This window comes from Polyodon spathula, chromosome 1 (assembly GCF_017654505.1).
Source record: "Polyodon spathula isolate WHYD16114869_AA chromosome 1, ASM1765450v1, whole genome shotgun sequence".
NCBI lineage: Eukaryota > Metazoa > Chordata > Actinopteri > Acipenseriformes > Polyodontidae > Polyodon > Polyodon spathula.
In genome coordinates this window covers 28,580,110-28,602,031 of record NC_054534.1, presented here as the reverse complement: position 1 = coordinate 28,602,031, position 21,922 = coordinate 28,580,110, and the positions used below count along the sequence as shown (strand labels likewise).

The window sequence follows — 21,922 nt, the reverse complement described above, 5'->3', positions numbered from 1 at the left end:
TAGGGCCCATGTGAGGATGTGGCTGTTCCCAAATTAGATAATTGGTGCTAACTGGGAACAGTCACAGGATATAAAAAGGGTGCTAGAAATGCCATTAGGTGGGAGGTGTTTGCAGCAGAGAGAAAAAATAAAGAAATGTATATGATGTGTATATATGTAATAGAGATGTATATATTTAAGAAACTTACCATGACAGTGCGCGACTTGGGCGAGTGATTTTCGGGTTTCATTTTGTGTTCATGAATGGTTTTGTTTAACCTTTTTATCTTGGCTCTGTGAGCTATGTTTTTATTTGTGTTTTTATATTTGTGAAAAATAAACTTTGGCCGTTCTTCAGCTCTGAGTCTCCTTCCTACCTTCTGACCACCTTAGCCACCTGGGTATCCTGTCACAAGGACCATATGGCCTCTTTGGTAACATAACTGATGCTGGTCGAGGCTTTTCCAAATAAACTACATTTCATGCTGAGTGACCTCAGCCATGAAGATTCTCAGTTCCTCGTCATAAAACTTTTCTTTTCCATGCACCAAGAGGACTTTGCTGCCCTTCCTGACTTTTTTTTTGTTTGGTTTGATTTTCATGCTCCACAAATCTCATCCAGCCCCTACTGCTCTCTGTACTCCTAACTCACCTCACCTCTGGGCTGTAAGTGCGGCCGCTAAATAGCCTGATGCACAGACAGAGTTCATTGTGATCCTCATTATCCTGATTGCAGCTCATTATTTCTGCATGTTGAGCAAAATCAAGAGCTTGAAACTTCAGACAGTAGATTTCATTGTGGAACTCTTACCAGCCCAGCAACACAGAGGACTATTTTGTTGTGGGTAGCACTTCAAGTGATGCCCCCCACCCCCCACCCCCATGAAGGAGTGGTAAAGTGATGGTATTCGAGTGAGATCTGGGCAGAATTTTCACCCAAGTCTGTAATCAAAATGCTATATTCTTTGGCATGGTTTGAGAAATATGAGCAGAGCAGATGGGAGTTAAAGTGTTACAGAGCACACCCTTTAAAAGAAATAGAAATGAGTGTTTTAAAAGCAGATTACACCAATTCTAAAAAAGGAAAAATGGTCTTGTTATAATATTTTCTTTTAAAACAATTATTTTTCAGGCAGAGACATTTCTAAGAAATGTACATCAATACATAGTACACTGGAGGTAGTAGCAATAAGCAGTGACAATGCTAAGAAAGTAAGCTTCACGTTTTATGTGGGAAGCCAATGATAGCGCCTTGAGCAGCACAGCATCCCCACACCATAATGGTGGGTTGGGTTGATAGTTGGAATTTGCACACATATATCCACAGGGAATAGCTCAACTATATGAAGCAGAGGGACTAAGCCCCTGGAGGACTGATGTATGCTGTAATTACCAACACCCTTGAAAGCAACATTTTGAATCACGTTTTTACACCAGATGGCTCTTGTTTTTCCAATACTGTATATATCTTTTTTTTTTTTAATTGTCTTGTAGCATTTCATGTTATCATTTTGAGCTCATCTCTATGATACAGAATGTAACATCTGAAATAAATGTGTCCTCTTAAATTGGGAAAAGTTTCCTAGACCCCTTCAGGAGGACATCAGAAAGTGTGGACAACAGTACAGTTCAGATGTCACATTCTGTAGCAAAAACTACTGAAACATCAAAACCCCTAGAGCGTAAACATGACCAAAAGTTAAGCCGAATGTAGAGGGATATATATGTTTTTTTATGTTCTACTTTCTAACCCCATTCTCGGAAAAGAATCAAGGAACCCTCTGCAAGAAGGCAGAGTACCTTTGGAAGATTGGCTAGCAATTATATTGCTGAACGACTTTATATACTGTAATTGTCCTTCACTGTAGACAGTTTGTCAAAGTTGATATCTAAAATGGCCACCATTAAAGTCCTCTTTGGCATCAACACTGACACTCTGTCTGCAATGATGGACCTCCACAGCATACAGCTAAGTTATTCAGAAAAGGGGTGGCAACATTGAACGTGCCATATAATCACCCAAAACTGCTTTTGCTCCCTGCAAAGTATAATCACCGAATCACTACTGAGAATAAAGCTGTGAACATTCAAAAGTGTAGCATTAAACCCTAATTCAACAATGCAAAATCAATCAAATTGTCTTATTTTCTCTTTAATGCAGCCGGAATCGCTTTTTCAAACAATCTCAGTACTCTTGTGTTCCCCTCACGTTTGGCTGTCTGTTTGAGATCTAATTTTCCCTGCGGGCTGCTCTGTAAAGGCCCTTCCCTGTCTCTATAATGACACTGCACAGCCTCTCTGCATTGGTCACAGTGAGGAGGCAAGGTCAAAGAAAAGAAAACATGCAATCTACTTACTCAGCACTGCCCTGTTATAAAACTGTATGCTGCACGGTTACAGCCCTGTTCTTCAGCCGATATCCAGTTGTTTTAATTAAACACAGCTCTTGATAAACGGCAAAAAACAGAAGTCAAAGCGCTTTTACAGTCCTTAGCCTGGATAACACACAAATTGCTGAAACACTACTTAGGTCGGTATTACTACATTTGTAAATGGTCATTGGAAAATTAGATATGTACAGGACTCCCTGGAATGAATTCAAATGATTAACCCTAAAGAAATCTGAACCGTTTATGAAGATATCTTTTTCACAGTATAGATACGATTGTTGAATTTCAACAAGAAAAATATTACTTACATTCAGATATTGAAAGAGAAAATAAATTCCATTATATTTTCATTTCACTGAAATACTTCTTGTCAAACAAAAACAAAAAAAAAAAACATTTATGTTTCTTTTAGTGTTTCCAAATTTAGCATGGTTGAGTGTTTTACAGTTATTGATGAAAAACTATTCTGATTTCACCAACACAATTTATAAGTTATAAATCTAACAGACTGAAAATGCAAAAGCTGCAAGAAGAAATAACGCAGTCACTGACACCTAGATATTAGTCCATCACTAATTTAATCTGCTGAGAAGTTCTACACAACCTGTTCTCTGCTGAGGATTCTGAGCATGTGCAGAGTGGGGGGTGGGGGGTGGCGTTGGGAGGGATTGAAGGTAGGAGAACAATATGTGGTCTGGATGCCCTGGTTATTTCAGTTCTCTTAGCTTTTTTGGCTGGCATGAGCAGTAAACATTAAAAAAGGTAAAAATAAATAAATAAACAGCTAACATCAATAGTAGTTGTCATCTTTCTTCTTCCACAAATCCAGGCTGGTGAAAAAAAAAGTGTCATATTCAGCACCAAAAACAAACAAAACAAATATTTGTATTTCTAACGGCACATTTATTTACAAAACCAAATGAAATAAGCTGTGCTTCAAATTAGCTGAATTCTGTTGAAGATATTTCTCCCCCACCCCCCGTATCAATTTCCATTGCAGCTATTGTAGAATGAACAGTTGTCTTCATTAGATTTATGGGTAAGATAAAAGTGACTGGATGCTCTGTCTGTGTAAAAATGTGACGCGTTTGTCGAACCTTAAGAGTAAGTAACAGGGTTACAAAACAAATCTAGCATTACACATCCCCAAGTGTTGCTACAACTGTCTAAGTAACGTACCTGTAATGCTTCTTTTCATTGTTAACATCCTGACAACTTTTTTTACACCTATAACTTTAAAGTCTGTTTCAAAACTCTTTTCAAAATGATCACTCTAGTGCACTGGTGTTTAAGATGTCTTCTAAATCAGTGCAGGAAGACCGATTTTAAAAAACAAAGTGCTCTTGCTTTTCATTTCTGTACCACATCATGGATCGTTATTGCTGTGTTTCCTGTTTGACAATGCGGGCAATGCTTACACCGTCAATACACTAGCGCCCATTTTGAAAAGATACGTTATTTAAACAGTTGTAGCAAAACGTGGGGATGTGTAACACTTTTTCAGAACTCTGCTACTTACTCTTTAAAAGGGGAAATTGAAAAAACAGTATCTGGAATGTATGCTTGCAATACTAGTAACAGCTATTCACATATTCTGATTGCAGGTACCCAGCATGTTGTGCCATTAAGGGCGCACATTGTAAGAATGATAGAAACCTGAAGGCTTCTTAAACCTGTGCAGACACTTCAACTATGTCAAAAAACACTTGTTTCATCAAGTTTTGTTCCTTTCTCAGGAAATCAGTCGTTTAAGCCCTGATTCAACTTTTTAAAAATGTTTGTCCTCCACTGTACCATTTAACCTTATGGAGTGAGCCATTGTTTCCACATCTCACAGCTCTGAAACTAAGGTTAGATCAACGCGTTTCATCTAGTTTAACATCCCAGTCTCAATGGTCTGTCCTGGTTTGGAGGTACCGATTGTATTATGCCACACAATGTACATTTTCCAGTTGGATTCTGCTATCCTTATTACTCATGGCAGAAAGCAAGGACCCTTTAGGGGCTGTACATTTGAACACACCAAAGATGCAAGAGGTGTGCCAAAATAGAAACAAAGAGCATTGTTAACCAGGAGAGCAGAATTCAGATAAGATGAACATGATTTAAATGAGACTTTCCCTTTAAGAAAGTGGTCTTGCAACATTTTCTAGCGAGAGCCTAATATTTTGAAATGCACTGTGAACACCTCAATAATTCAATCTTTGAACAATGAAAACTATTTAAATGGTCCCAGAAGGTTTTTTTTCCCCACTTTGTTTCAAAAAGCAACAGGACTGCTTTAGTTCTTTTGTGTACATTTCCATTCAAAAGGAAAAGTTTTAAAAATTATTTTATGTCCACAAAAATGTGGTTACTGCATTCTTATTTGCATGCGATTTAATGCAGGCCTTTTCTTTGCATGTTTGAGTGGAACACTGCAAGAAATAACCAACAACATTTCCTCTAAGCACCTTGGGATTTTGGCATCCTTTTATCAGAGCTCATTTGCATTCCTATTAGTATGCATGAAATTTTCACTGAACTTTAATATCCCTACTGCTGCATAATACACTTTAATGAGCATAAAAGTGAGCATGAAAATTAAAACTCACATTAATCACTAAATGTTTCTCTAAAGGAAGAATGGGGGTGGGGGTGGGGTTGAGGATATGGGCTTTTCAATGAAATGGCTGAACGCTGCATGGAGCATGCAATTTCTGAATCTCCACAGGCACTGAAAATGACTGATGTCTTCTCAGGAACTGTGCTGACATGAGCTACAGAACTAAATGAGAAATCACCTCAGCATGTACAGTAGGTGACCAGAATGAATTAAAATTACAGAGGGCTTGTCAGCAGACACTCATCCTCAAGATACGGCGCCATAAATATTTATCCTTCTCCTTTTTCAGGAAGGGAAAAATATAAACCACGCTCTCGCTTAATTTATCCAGGGCCAGTGACAGAGGGATTAAAAACAGCAGGCAATGGTTTCCTCTAGAATGTAACCCACGAGTGGAAAAGGGAAAGAGCAGTAACAGTAAAGAGTTATCAACGTATGTATCAAAAATAGCAGCATTCAAAATGTCCACATTTGAGAATATATATGACATATGATCATTTATGTTAATCATTTTTTGTCACGTTATCTTACGGCAAAAGGCAATTGTCCTTTGCTTATTTTCACCATTACTAACGGAATAAAGATGACATTTGTGTATCATGGTGAATGATTTTGATTTCACTACACTGTTACATCAGTTTTAAATTAAGATTTATACAGAAATACTAGACAAGGAGGCGAATACAATGCATCAATATCATATGAATAAATGGAGTAGCGTTTATTTTTTGTATATATAATTAGCTCAATCTTGTTTATGTTTATATTTGCTTAATGTTGTATAGGTTTTTTTTTTTAAATCTGAATTTATAGACTATTGTTCATTGGACTTAAATTCAATTTAAAAAAATGATCAGAAAAAAAATAAACTAAAAATCCAAGGCTTTCTCCACTCCTTTAGAGAATTATGTCTCAAATCACTGGGCAATATTCAATTGTGCGTGGCAGCACTGCTTGATACAGATGGGTTCAGTCACAGTCAGTGGTTCAAGTCTGGCCAGTCAGAAAGTGTTAATGTGAGTCACTTTCCATTCCTGACACTACATCGTTCTCCCTGAAAACATTATCCAAGCATTACCATCCCATTCAGATGGAATGCTTCCTTCTTGATATTCATATTCCTTCGCACTCACTGGCTCCATCAGTCTCTTTGCTCGAATGGTCCGTCCTGAAATAAAGAACCAGGGAAATGTTTAAAACATAAACTCCAATGCACAATTTATGATGATGCTTTGGACTTGACAGTATGTGGCTTATTACCCTTGGGCCCCCAGGCCAACCTCGTAAAGTAGTCTCCTATAATGTAAAAATCTGTTCCGTGCTCTATGTAAACACCCCTTTTTCAGCTACTGTAAATTATGTAAATTATGTTTGGAAAACAATTCTTTGGACATTTTAAATACACCATGTACAGTATCCTAAGATAACATTCAAATGATACAGTATGTGACTGAATATACAGTACATTAAGTATTAAACCTAAAAGGGCTAACAAAGGCAAGGAAAATTAGTACTACAGTCCTTTCTACAACAGTTAACATAATATCAAAGCCACCTCCCCCCACCCTTCAATGTCTTTTACTGTCAGATTCACACAGCCTTCAAATCTGCAAGAACTTTTTTACCGTCTGAGTAAAATTTTGTGGAAATGGCACCGACAACAAAAACCTACTGTATACTGTAGCTCAATGACTGTGTCAGGATGCCCTCTGCAAGTTCTTGCTAATGATATGTTAGGCCTCAAAACATATAAAAATATAATTTCCAATGAATGTGGACTAAGCAAGGAAATAGAACTATAAAGGAAGGGAAGCAAGGGAGCCCAGTGGGTCAATACACCAGCCTTTCTCCACCGAAGACCTGGAATCCGGCTTATTGCAGGGCACAAGTGAATCTTAGTCCTCAGTGGACCTCTGTCTCTACAGCATCACAAAATATAGCTACAGTTGGCATTATTTGCTGTTTCCTCTGCAGAGATGCCCAAATAGGAAATAAGCTGCCATTCTCTCTCGTTTAAGACACTACTGCATGGATCTACAGTGCCGAGAAAAAGTTTGTGAACCCCAATGATAATTATGGAAATTCTATAGTTTTACCATGATAGCCTTCTTGACTCAAAACCAGTATTTTCTTAAATATCCAATATGGTTTCTGTTAACCAATTCCATGTCTTTTGAAACTAAATGATGTATGAATTAGACAAACAATGAGGAATTAAGATTCAGGGTATGTGGGAAAAAGTAAGTGAACCCCTGGTTTTATCAGCTCAATTAAGGGGATAATTAGAATCAGGTGTTTAAATAATTAGGTAGATCTTCTGGGGTGGGTTTGGGAGGTCCCACCAAACACTGCGTTCGAACAGAAGAACCTCATCCCAACCGTCAAGCATGGTGGTGGGGGTGTGATGGTTTGGGGCTGCTTTGCTGCCTCAGGACCTGGAGGCTTGCTATCATTTTCACAACCATGAATTCTGCATTGTATCAGAAGATTCTAGAGGAGAATGTCAGGCCATCCGTCCGTGAGCTGAAGCTGAACCGAAAGTAAGTCATGCAGCAAGACATTGATCCTAAACATACAAGCAGATCTACAAAAGAATGGCTGCAGAAGAAGAAATTCTGCGTTTTAGAATGGCCTAGTCAAAGTCTGGACCTAAACCCCATCGAAATGTTGTGTCAGGACCTCAAGCGAGCTGTCCATGCAAGGAAGCCCTCAAACGTCACCGAGTTGAAGCAATTCTGTAAGGAGGAATGGGCCAAATTCCTGAAAACCGATGTGTGAGACTGACCAGCAGTTACAGGAAACGCTTAGTTGAAGTCATTGCTGCTCAAGGGGGTGCCACCAGTTACTGAATCTAAAGGTTCACATACTCACACATGGATATTGAATGTTGAATCATTTGTAGATTAATAAATGTTGAAAAAGTATCATGTTTTTGTGTCATTTGTTTAGTCAGGTTACCTTTATCTATTATTAGGACTCAGATTAAGATCTAATAACATTTTAGGTTTGAAATATGTGAAAATCCTAATGGGTTCACAAACTTTCTCGGCACTGCAAATTGAAGGCAGTTAATGACAGTTTTTAATGGTGATGGCTTCTATTGCCCCAATAATGTCATTTCAAGTGCACTTCCATTTTTAGACCAATATAGAAGACAAAAGCGCTGCCAATCAGTTTAGTATTGAAGAGGGGTTGGCCCTTCTGGTCAAGGTGTATTGGCGGATATTTTTTGGCAGAAGTCTACCCAACAGATCTTTAAAATGGTCAAACTGATGTAAATAAAATTTAAAAAGATTTTGCTGAACATCAGTAGTCACGTCTTAAAGCACACAGAAGAGCTTTTTTGAGTGTGCGACCAGTCCCATCTCCACAAATAGCAATTATTAAGTGAGGTATGCATGGTTGGTTTACCATTGCCAAAAGCTATTTTATGACTTTGTAGAGACATTCTTTAATGTTTATAAATAAGTTTTCTTTTATCAATCTCAGTTGTCTATTCACTAGAATTCATTTGTAAATTAATATTCAATATCATACAATAAACAACAGTTGGATAAAAAACTTTCAGTCGAGTGGTCCCCGAGTGGTTCACCTGGTAAAAGCACAGCTGCACGGTGTGCAGAGAGAGTTATAAAGCACAGGTTCTCATCCTGGCTGTGCGGAGTCGCCATTCTGAGCTGGAGATTCCGAAAGGGAGTCCCATTGCTCTGGCGCTCCCGTGGTTTAAAGAGGCAAAACCATCAGGGACTGCTTCTCATTATGCTACAGCGAACCCTACTGGCAAGGGAGCTCAGAGCAGACACCTGCAGAGCTGTTCCTCTGTGTTTGAGGAGAGAAAATAATTGGACATTTAAAAATCGGGGGTAAAATAATTAGGCACACACACAAAAAACAAAAAGTATATTAATCCATTTATTTCAAGCCTGTGATCCTCTTAATTTACAGAAAAGTTTAAGATGTGTGTAAATTTAAATAAGCCTCTACACAACTTATTTAAATTGTGGTGCCAAGCGTAAGCTACTGCTGAAGTGCCAATACAAGTGCACATGGCATACAGTACATGTCCTTCAATGTTCTTTTGAATTTATGCATGTAATGAAAATACTTAATGTGTATTAATAATGCCCTCTCAACCAAGTTTCATTGTTTTAATTGTACCAGTTATAGGAAACTATACTATGTTAATCACAATAACATTTTTTACTATGGGAAACCTGTGCTGCTTTGTAGGGCTGGGTGGGGCATTGTTGTCTGAGTTAGCAAACCACACAAATGCAGTTGTACTCCAAATGGGGTTAAAGGGTTAACATAAGTACATTCAGTGAGGTTCTTTGGTATACCAGGGCGGTTACCGTACAGCAATATCCTATGCTACATTGCATTAGTGTAAGATGATACAGTAAATCAGTAAAATCCATGGAAAGGCATTTAGAAGAAATACAGTAGAGCAGACAAGTACTCTTGGTTATAGGCTTCATTATTTAGCAGAAACACTACAACAGAGATATTGACCGGCATCTAATCAATATGTAGGGCCAAGTACTGTAGGAGCAGCACTGCTGGAGCTCCAAAGAGACCATGAAGAATCTTGAAAAGTTCAAACAGAAGTGAAATATGAGGGCTTATGGACAGTCACAAATCCAGCAGCAGTGCGTTTTAACCAGCAACAATGATACGAGTCATTATTACTTATTCAATTTTACACAATGGTTATTAACCAATAAACATTGGTAATTCATATTACTGCAGTACCAGTGTGCAATATTTAGTTCCACATCCATTTTCTTTCTATCAATGTGGTGTCTGCTAATGGTTCCTGCTAGTGGTATATCCCTATATTTTCTAACTTTTCTATAAGGGTAGTATATTACAGTATAGTATCTTCACTCAATTGAATACACCATTTTTAAATTTGAGCTGCCAGTCTTGGGTTTGTGCCAGTCAGCCCCTAAATTAACAAGCACATGTAGTGGGTTGTTGGGATAATGCAATATGTGTAAGTGAATGACTAAAAATAACATTATATACATTTGGTGTAATGCCTACCATTGCCTGTACAGTATTGGGATTCCAAAAACCATATGTCATGGAGTTTTTCTGTTTAATATTTTGAAATAAATGAATACATTTGGTCTCTATGGAACCCTGGTCCTCTACATCAGAGAACAGCAGGACAGGAAATACAATCTGTGGTTCTGCAGGAGATACCACTGTACTGTGCCTAGCATGCAAGCACTTCATTTTCACCAGAGAAAATAAGCGTGTTACCCTGTGATTTACAGGCACAGAAAGGGCAGAATATTCTCATGATGTATTCATGCATATTTATTATAATCACACCTGTCATGCAGTTTGAGTCAGGCTGCACACTGCCAATGCAAATAGGTTAGGCTGCAGAACTGAATTCCATGTATGAAGCCAGCACTGCATTATCCTTAATATACTTGATAATGTTCATTGATGGATGCAATTGCCTTCTTCTAATGATCTGCCACGGGCCCATTTACAGCCACACTGCACAATTCCCCCTTTGCCTGCATCTCTGAATTACAAATAAAACCGGATAATACAACGATTCAAACGTCTACCGTAACATATACATCTGGTTTGTGATCGATAATAGCTGCATAGGCTTTGTTCAACCCCCTAACAGGCTTGAATCTTAACGTCAAAAGCTTGATATTGTTCACAAACAGGCTCCTTTTGAGCTCACACAATAATCTATCAGGGTTTGAGCTGGGGTTAAAAAACAGACAAAAAGCTCTTTCACCCTTGTTTTCCAGTACAGTATTTTACGCTAGAAGGGGCTGGATTATTTATGAATTGATTCCAGTGCCTCAAACTCCATACTGAATACATGTCTCAGTGTATACTGTATTACCAATACCACTTCTCGTCTCAGTAGCATCACAAACTTTCTTCCTCAGTACATTACTCAGACCAGTAAGGCTACTTAAATAAAAAATCTAATGATTAACCCACCAAGTCATTCACTTCTTATTTACACTTTGTAAGGAATAATAAAAAAAAAAGACTAAATAAAGAATATTTTAGATACCTTGCTTATCCGTAATCTAGTTTGGAATTCTCACACGATGATGAGAATATAAAACTGAAAGTAGCCTATATACACACATGCAATAAACATGCTGAACACTACCATACTTGCGGTAAACAGTAGCCTAATTCTTTCATAATATTTTTGAGAAAGTTGGAGTTCCCCCCACCCATACCAGATGTGTCACGAGACAAGAGTTTGCTAATCCATCATCGCTATTCAAGAAAACACAAATAAATACAGGTTATTGCATTGGTGACACAAGGAGATTTTACTCCATCTATTTATTTTATATTTCCTTCCATTTTTCCTCCCACTGCTTCTATTGGTCCTCTGCTCGAAACCAGCTAGTCACCATGGCAACAAGCTCACACGCATCTCAAACTTCCTCGGTGCAGGGAGAAAGCAGCCCAACTCCAGTTTATAGCTCCAGTTCAAGCTCCATGCAAGCCTTTTTTATGAACAGTCAGCCACGCATCTTTTTGCTATGGTTCATACCTTTCAAAAGGGAGCATTGTGACAAGAATGCCTTGGTGGTGACGCCAGACCAGGCAATAGACAGACTCAGTACTGCGAGTGAAGTGCTGATGCACGTTTTAATAAATAAAAAGTTTAAACACAACAAAAAGAGACTCTAAACAAAAGGCACATTGTTTTTACCAAACAGACAATACAAAACGGAACCAAAACAAGTATCGTGCTGATCCAAATGCAGCATGAGTAGCAACTGTTTATTTTTTGTAAGTTTCTTATATCTTTTTACTTAAGTTCCTCCTCTGAACAACCCAACCTGACTGAGAAGTTCTTGCCTATTATGCAGCTGTGTCTGGGCTTGATTGCTTGTTAATCATTCAAAATCAGGCCTAGGCACATCCTGCATGTGAAGTGACTTGGCAGGGAAGGCAATTAACCCTTCCCTGTCGACCCAAAACACCTGCGTACAAATACATTGAAATCATATACAACAATTACCAAAACAAACCCAAAATAAGCACAGGGGCAGGCTGTACCCCACCACAAGCATTCTGTTTGAAAACAAACAGCATTTATAGGATCTGATATCATAGCAATTATTTGTTTATTTAAATCTATATTAATTTCATTTTCATAACTACTATTTGTGTGGAAACTACAGTAGGTTTTTTCAACAAATAAGCAACATTTTATAATAATAATAATAATAATAATAATAATAATAATAATAATAATAATAATAATAATAAAAACCACAAACACACCACATGCTGTTACATACATGTGGTTGGGTCAAATTTGAAAGATTTTGAAAGAGTTTCCTGAAACGTATACAGGGCTGGCATAATGGCATTAACCCATGTAAAAGTGCCAATGTTGGTACTAGCACAGAACAAATAAATGTGAATGTAATGCAATAAAAAACATGGACTATAATGAATAAAAAAAAAAGACATTGAATGCATGAATACATGAAATATATATACACTTACAGCTGTCGTGAAATATTAATGTGAACTATTGATCACTAGTGATCTCAATTAAGAAACGTTCAACACATTTATTATGAATTTAGACCTACAAGACAGCTACAGTGTACAATACAACCAGCTATCATAAAAGTGTTTGCTCTGCCATTCATATTGACTATTAAGACAGAAAAGAATATAAGATTAATTATTTCAGTAGTAAAACTACTTGAAATCACACCCATACCCCATTCAATACCAAGAAAACCAATGGCTGTCACAAGTCAGGCATACACTTGAGTTTCATTCGGATTAAACATGGTGAATGATAGTTCTCCAACGCAGGGTTCAGGAACAATATGGTCTTTCGGGTTTGTAGGGGCTGGGTGTGTAAGTTAACAGGCTGACATCAGTTTCTCCAAATTTCTAATTCCATCTCTACAAAGGAGCACTTGTGAATGATAAATGGCATTTTTAAATGATTTAGTCAAATAGTCCACTGCACTCCAATGACACTTTCAACCAGTTTAATAATTTACATTAAAATCTTTCAGGCCACAAAACTTGGCACTCACATGTCTGATGAAAATGAGAAAGTTACTGTATTTCACTTATTATTGAAGTACCCATCCAGTTGCATTAAAAGGGAATCCTGAGGTAAAGCAGAATAATGAGCTGTAGTATTAACCAGGGATGATATTAACCTGCCCCAAAATATCACATTTTAAAAGTTTTATAAAATGTTTATTTCATAAAAAAAAAAAAAAAAAAAAAAAAATAAAATAATAATAATAATAATAATAATAATAATAATAATAATAATAAACAGGTTATGAATTTTTGTTTTGGTCAGCAGTTTTACTCTGTGCTGCATTTACAACTGGAAACCAGTCTTTGTGGGCTTTTCTTTGGAAATGTTTTAAATAAATATGGCACATCCTTAGCACCTTTCTCTTATGGGTATATACTGTATCTGTTTAATCTTTAATCATTCTCTCATTGCTTATGGAATTCTTCCCTTTACAAAGTCAAATTCTAGCTTCTCCAAGTATAATAATACGAAAATCTGATAACTTCAATTAACTAACCATAAGCTTTTGCAGTTCTTATATTCTTCGATACAATATATGCAATAACTGAACACAAAGCCAAAGACAGTTTGACTATTACTTATTTTTCAGTAACAGAATGCATTTATGACACTTTGATATTGATATGTTTTTTAAAGAAAATGTGCTACAATCACAAGGTAACTAGTTTTCCTCCTTTCGAGCGGTCTGCGTTAAAGCATGAAGTAATTTTTTTGTTCGATATCAGATGCTGGATATGCAGTACACAGTACTTATTTTCTTACTCAAATATTAGTCAAAAAGGAATACTTTAATTGTTGACAGATTTTTTTTTTCTTGCTTGTTACCACAAAAGCAGCATATTTTATATTGTCTTCCTAATAATAACACAAAAATCTACTTGAAAAACCATCTACTTGGGAAGTACTGTACTTTGATTCTTATTTTAAAGGTTTACCACTTTATTGATGCATGGTATTCTTGAACTTTTATCATGCTTTTTCAATATAATGCATTTACCATGTTTATTAATATACTTTACCATGCCTTGCTTTTACTATGGTAAGTTTTTATAAGAGTTAAGCCATCCGATCTGTGATTGAGGACATACTTCAGTGAAATTTAATACTGCGTTTACCAAAAGCTGCTGTACAAGGTTTTTTTTTTTTTTTTTTTTTTTTTTTTTTTTTTTAAGAACGAGACCATGGCAGAGCTCCATAAAACACTGGTTTGGTAACAGTTAAATGTACCCAATTAGTGCTTGCAGCCATCTGCCAAAGCAGGGAATGTGTGTGTGTGTGTGTGTGTGTGTACAGAGACTCCAATTTGATTTTCCATGGTCAGGTGGATACCCCTGAAACTCCATAATTATTTTGGATAAATCATTTCTGCCCTGAGGGAGACATTGTCTCAAAAGTCCCCAAAGAGTTACAGTACTGTGTACATATGGATGACGTGGGAGACAGTGCGCGGTAACAGTGGATGTTATAAACAAAACATTTTAAACTTAAAATACACTTGCTTCATAACTGCAGTCTAGGCTCCTGAAATGGAATGTTCTTTTAATGCTATCTGTTTATACAGCAGGAAGCAGCGTAGAACACTTAATTCTATCCAAACAAAGAAATGGTATGAAGATATCAGTTTCTGACAAGGAGTTTAAATAATTGATTTATTTTATACAATTTAATAGAGAAGTGAACACCTTTCTACCCTCTGGGTTCCTATAATTGTTTTGTGATTTAGGTCCACGACATGCCCTCTTATTATAAGTAATCTGCACCACAGACACTCCACAAAACTGCAAGCCTCTCAGTTTTTGTCATGACCCCCCTCCCCGCCACGCCGCAGGCTGCTGCAGTTGATGGCCTTTATGAAAATATAATAAATTCAATCAGCAGCTGCAAATTTCATGAGACGTCCATCTTCTTGCCGGATTTCTACCAGCATGTCAAAACAATCCGTGAATCTTCCCCAGATGATCCGTGCATTGAATTGCAAATTCCTGCAATTTAGAACCCCGATATCTGAATTTCAGTTACCGTACAAGGGAGAGAGAGAGAGAGAGAAAGAAATGACAGACTTTAACTGTACCGTTTGACTTACTTGCAGAGGAAAGCACTGGGCCGTGATGCAGAAAGGACTTGAGTGCTTCGAAGTCATTAAACTCTCAGCCAAGACGTGTTTGTGTCAGTGTAATTAAAGAAGGGAAGGAATAACTAAAGCAGCCGCTTGAATAGTTTGGCGAAAACTAATCTAGGTGCCCCAGCAAGCAGTCTGATGTTCTCCATAGCCCTGCCTAAATCTGTCAATCACCCGGTACAGGCCTTTAGAATGAAAGATGAATGCCCACCAGAAAAAAAAAAAAAGGACACTGATGAAGACAGCCATTTCAAAATATCAACAGCAGCTGCAATTTATAAAAAAAAAAAAAAATTCAGGTCTTCTAATAACAGTGTATGCCTAAAAAAAAAACTGCACAATTATCGAGCACATTGGATCTACAGTCAGATTCTATTCAGAAAAAAACTGCAATGTAGGAGGAAAAGAAAACAGAAATAATATGCCTCTGGAATTATCTATAGCCTATGTCTCCCGACTGCTCACTCAGACTCATTAATATTTTTTAATTTATGCAAATTGATGGATAATAATTGTTTCAACTCCAAGTTCAATTATGGTTAAATTGTGACTTCAGACAAACAAAAATAAATAAATAAATAAATAAATAAAAATGTAGGCGACAACAGAGAGTAAATCTGGAAGCGGTAGATTGAAAGGGATGCAAAGAATAACAGTCTGCTCAGAATGAAACTTGGAACTTTGGATGCATTGTTAGAACAGCAGCACCCCTGTAGAACAGTAATGAAGGGGCTGCTCTGTCAACCTGATTCCAAAAAGTCAGGGAAAGGTATTCAATTTTTTTTGTACAAAAAAAAAAAAAAAAAAAAATCATAATTGTTTAACTCAATTTAAAAAAAAAATAAAAATAAAGTAGTTACAATTTTGCCTCCAGTCTTTGCCAATTATTATTGCCCTACTGTAGGATTTTCATTTAAGGAAAATCAGTCTTCAAATACAGCAAGTTAAATATGTGAAAGAACACTTTTTTGAATGCTAAACCTTTGTTCTAATTTTCTATACGATGCTGGCTCAAAATCCCTTTATCAGCAATACTAAATATAAAAAATGCTACAAGTATTGCTTATTTTAATAGTAAGCATTTCAAGAAACAGCCACCCATAAACATCAGACAAGTCTTTTCCCAAGAGGACATGCACAAATCTAATTGTACCTCCCACGCACTGTTGACACACAGTTAATTGGGAACAAATAAATAGTTTGTCAGTTGATCCAGAACTACAATGTACTGTATTTGCATGGGCTTACTCTTCTATATGGGATAACCGGTAAGATTCCACAGTGCATGGCTTCAGATTTAGAGGGCTCTTTTGTTTTGGTTGGAGGGGATGGCTCATTGTGTTTCTTATTAGCATACCTTCAAGTTAGTTTCTTTATATTGTAGCTCACTTTCAGAAAACTGTGTGGAAAGGTGTTAGTCTCTGCTCCCATAAATGAATCCAAGTGTGACAGGCTGGTGAGTTGATAGAGGCCCAGCGACAGTCTGCAGTTCAAAAAATATATACTTTTATTATAAATAAACACAAAATAAAAGTGCCCAAGGGCAAAATAAAGGGATTTAAACACAAAAAAAAGACCAGTACAAAAAACAAACTTACAAAAATAAAGGTTTCCAGGCTGGGCAATGCCTTCACTGGATGTAGAATTCACAAATCACAAAAACCCACAAACACCAACCTCCTTCCTTAGCTCCCTCCTCCTCAATGAGAAGCAGAGGCCTCCTTTTATGTCAGGTGGCTGGGCGCTGATTGATCATTAATTAAACTAATCATCTAATCAACTAATCAACCCCAGCCACCTGAACATAATAAACTCAGGCAGGTAGGGGAAATTAACCCCATCCCTGCCAATTTAAAAAGGGCAGAGCTTTGCTCTGCCACACCAAGCTTAACCCTATTACAGTATATACTGTACCATCAGATTCATATCAATAAATGTTGAGGTGGTGTTTCAATAGTAAATACAGAAAAGGGAACTGGAAGCGGGAGAAGTCTGCAGCATGTCCTGTGAGAGGCAACAGTGGATACTGCAGCTCCACAGCTGTGTAAGGTCACAAAGATGCTCTCAAGCCCAACTGCGGCTAGAAGTGAGAAACATGGGAGCACTGCAGCTGGAAGGCTGGCCTTGTATATTATTATCAGAACCCAGCAGCACACACAGTAGAGCAGGGATATAAACTCCCAGAGAGTTGGAGTAACTTTCCAGACGCTGACCCTCACAATCAAGGGGGATTTGATAAACTCCACGGAGGTGGGAGGGAACACGAAGGCAGTCCGAAACAGCCAACTCTGTGGGAGTCAGATTTGACAGGAAGAAGCTGTGTGGCGAAGACTAAAAACTATCTCATTAATTCTTACTAAAAGAATAAGGAATTGAAGAGCTTGCTGTAATCAAGTGAACAAGCACAAAGCAAGGGCTCAGACTTTACCAAAGCTACTTGTGCACCTTAAATAACTGTGTGGAGGTCTGGATTGGTTACAGGTCATGGCCAGCGTATTGCAAACAAGAGATGTTTGTTTCAGAGCCAAGATGAACCACCGTCTGTGTTTTGGCCAAGTTGTTTTTTGATCCATGGGCATTCAACTGCAAACTACGTAGGAATCATGAGAAAACATGAGGAAATTCATTATATTGCTTGAGAAACACAACAGGAGATCAACTACAGCTGCAAATGCCAACCGTTTGGATAAGCGGACAATAATTACTATAATAGATGCACATTAATAGAAAATGCTGTCTTTCAGGTTTGAGGTTATGAATGAAAAGATTTGAAACTTGTAACAAATTCAAAATCTACAGCACACCCATCCCTACAGTACCTAATTCTGTCTTGCAGGCACACTCAGTTTGATACAGAAACACGTATTCAATCACAGATGATAAAGCTACAGTAATGAAGAAAACAAGGACATAGCTTTACATTTTGCAAGGGTGAAACGACAAGGCAACACTGAAATTAAACCAAAAGATTAACTCTAACAATAGGTCAGCTGCAGAAACATAATAGTACCAGAACTGAGAGATATTAGATAGTTTCTTAATTTGCACATTAGTCACATACAGTACAATAACAGAATAGAAATCCAAGTAAATAGATTGGGACCACTTGCAATTAGCAGACACTTCTGCCTCTTTTCCACTGTACAGCCAAGCTGCGCCGGGTAGGGGCCGTACCGAGCACTCACAGTACGGTTAAGGAGTGCCTCGGTTATTCATTATTGTTATTAATTAACTCAGTTTGACACATGGCATTCAAAAATTAACAGACCAAGCAATACAGCTATATCGTCTATCGATATATTTTGTAAATATACTTAGAATTTCTTTATAATCCACACATTATTTACATTACATTACTTCCTGACCATCTGTCCGCAGAGAAACTAGAGCCTGCACTTCCTCAGCGTCCCAAGGCTGTGCTTTTCTTTCATCACACTCGCTGCCCGCCATGTTTGTTGTTGTCTTTCTGTAGATTCAGATGTCGTGTGGCCGGAGTTTCATGGTTTGGTTCTCGCTTGGTTTGACAAACAGCCAGTTGAGAACCACCCGTACCCGTACCATACTGTACCGAGCCCTCACGGGTCGGATGTGACAGTGGAAAGGATTATTACAATACTGTAACAGCCTACAGTGTTTTGATTTAAGTGCAGAGGGAGACTGTGGGTTGGCTTTTGGATTTGTGCAGGGTCGTCCATGGATTTTTCACCTTCATTTATAAATTACATTAATATTAATTATTTTTCAATTTGTTAAAAAAAAAAAAAAAAAAATTACTTCAATTTGGCGCTGCAATGTTTATTTTAAATTGAACAAAATGACTGCGCCACTTAAAAGAGGGCGGCCTTTATACGAGGGTAACTTATTAATAATACTACAATTTTCAAACACAGCAATATTTTATTACATGATTTATGACATTTTAAAAGTATCGGTTTGGTTATTTTCTGTAATGCGGTAGCCTACAGGTAGGTAGCAGTGTCTGTGGCTAACCTACTTTGACTAGAGTACATTTAATCGGTGACAGTTACCGAGAGCCTATTTGGTGGGAGTTGGAAGGTCAGGGGAGTACTGTACCAGCGAATCAGGAGCGTGTATTGGTTGTTAAGGGGCGGGACAATGCTGGTGTTGCAGTTAAATCCAAGAGTATGACGTAGATGTTTTTCTACACCAAAATTTCAGAATATAAATTGGATTTCTGTAAAAAGAACTACAATAGATCCTATACGATTATTTTTTTTCTCACTGTAACTTGGTTGTTTGTAATTTCTCTACAAGAAAACCAAAACTAAATCTTCTCATAGATAGTAAGCACACTGTTTTTATTTGTACGGGATTGAGCACAGGAATTACAATTTAAACAAATAAAACAAAACAACAAAACCACCTATAAGAACTTCAGAAGGACTGCTGTTCTGTGTGTAGTTTATCTTGCATTTTCTTTCAGAACTGTACTACCATAAAATAAAATGTGCTTATTATGTGTGTGTGTACATTAGTTTGTAATTTAGGTGCTAGACTGAGGCTCCCGTTTCTTTGGGGGCGTTACATGTACATAGTCAGTGTTGTTCTTTTTTTTTTTTTTTTTTTTAGTAGGGGGAGAAAAAAAAAACCCTTAATATTTATATGCGCTCTTCCATACACTGGAACGTGTTTTATTTATTTCAGACATCTATGAACATATTAATACACCTTACCTGGTGGCAGGGAGGCAGATTTTACAGGAAATAAAGCATTTCACTTTATTATATCATTTACCTACACATTTACATTTACTTCTGGCAGACGAACACCTTTAAAAACATGTAAAAATAAATAAATAAAAATGGTTTGAATATTGAAATATTTTTCTCCAGTACTTTATTCGCTTAGGAACTGTGAAAATGCTCTGATAGCAACCCCCTCCCCTTTGTCCAACCAACCGCCAATGTGTTTCTATTGAACCTAATCAAAATTGACTGTACAATGTTCACTTAGGAACCCAAGGCCTTCCATTTACATGATCAGAGTGCATCTGATAGAAGGACTGCACAGTCATTTCATTATTTATATTAAATATTTACATGGGTTAGCGCTCCGAGATACAGCACCCAAGTTATAAGGACGCACTGCCGTCAAGGTTGCAGTACAACAATCATGCATACAGAATTGTTTTGGTTTGGAGTACAACAGAGCAAGAGGGCCGCCCTTTTAATCCTGGCCCCTCTTTCATGATTCCTTAACAGGCACTTTGTGCACTTTCTATTACCTCAGAGGAGAAAAGCGTTTCTAGTTTTTGATTGTTTTGATGGTTGATGGGGGAGGGGGTCATTTTCACTGTAATGTGGAGGCTGTGCAATATGAAAGCAATCCAAACTGGATGATTCAAACAAACAGGAAAAAAAAGGCAAACAGCTCTGGGAGGAGGGAGCAGGAAGGCTGCCAGCACAGTGATGAGGCCCTGCTCTCTTCACAGGCCAGCAATACCATTAAAATTAGAAGCACCAGCCAGGCGGATATATGGGGTTTGGATCAGCCCCAGCTAGATTCTGCATCTGTGGCCACCAAGCAAGAATCTTGCGCTGCGGAGTGCATGGCAAATCCTGCACAGATGCACTATTTACTGTAAGTTACTTTTGTTTGCATTCCAACAATGCCTTATTTCCCCCCCCCCCTCCTTATATTTTTGATCCACCAAAAAACTATTGTTTTTATTCTTATTATCATTATTATTTTTAAATGGTTTGGCTTATTTGAGGCCATGTAGTAACAACCTTTGTATTTCTAAAGTCTGACCCCCTATATTAAATATTTTACCAAGAACCAGAAAATCTCCAGTGGACATAAACAAAAGCAAAGTACATAAACTGTACTTAATGGAACACTGCCATCACAATAACAGGCCATGACAGGGAAGTCATGTGACCACTGCATTCCAGCATGTGATCCATCCACATTTCCTAATTGGCTTTAAGGCACTGACTGAATTAGGCGATTGCAAATGAAATCTTTTAAAAAAAGCCCCGTTCACTGGATATTATTTTAGGAATGAGCAGGTGCAAAATACATTTAGTCTAGCTGCAATGTGGTTGTTACATGAACACCCTAAAACCTTTCTGGGACCCTAGATTGAAATAAGCCATTTACTGTGCATACAGTATGTTATATGTCATTTTGCCGTGCTTATTTTTTAGCTATTTTCGTTTTATGCAAATTGTTTTTCCGGGCTTTCGCTTTTTATATACCAGTATGAAATTGCTGTTTTCGGTTACTTTCATTTTTATTCTGTCACAATATGTATATTAACTTGGCAGTACTTTAATTGTACCTTCTGTCCTTTGCTTTCTTCCTCAATGAAATCCTTATGGTCACAGGCATATACTTCTGGGTTTTTTTGTGCATTTAGGCATTTTTTAAAAAATTTCGCCACAACTTGAAATTCTGTTTAAATTTCACGGGTGTGTAAATCATCCCTATCGAACTGTCTTCTGTTTCTTGTAATCTCGCAAGCGTGTTGCAATCCTCCAATAGAAATGTAGGAATTTGCTGCCACTCTGTAGTTGGGGTGAGTTTAAAGTATTCAGAAGGCGAGACAAGGGGGACATTGCACAACTGCACTGGGAAAGTTTTTTTTTTTTTTTCTATTTTAGGTATTTCATTTCTTCTTTTCACGGGGAAAGGGATCAAGTCCTTCTTTATTTTGTTTCCCCAAAAGAAGCCCATATATATTTTATAACTGGTGAGTTCAGTGACCCTTTTAT

General features: G+C 37.5%; 1 protein-coding gene across 1 annotated transcript in view; it reads right to left on the bottom strand.

The window, feature by feature from the left end:
- The window catches only part of LOC121318106 (NADH dehydrogenase [ubiquinone] 1 alpha subcomplex assembly factor 2-like), a 37,052-nt gene that overhangs the window by 3,732 nt on the left and 11,398 nt on the right, over positions 1-21,922 (bottom strand). Inside the window, exons 2-3 of the mRNA XM_041254453.1 lie at positions 6,016-6,142; positions 1,827-1,948 (exon numbers count right to left, since the gene is read on the bottom strand). Coding sequence (XP_041110387.1) covers positions 1,827-1,948; positions 6,016-6,142 — 249 coding nt within the window. The remainder of the gene's footprint in view (positions 1-1,826; positions 1,949-6,015; positions 6,143-21,922) is intronic.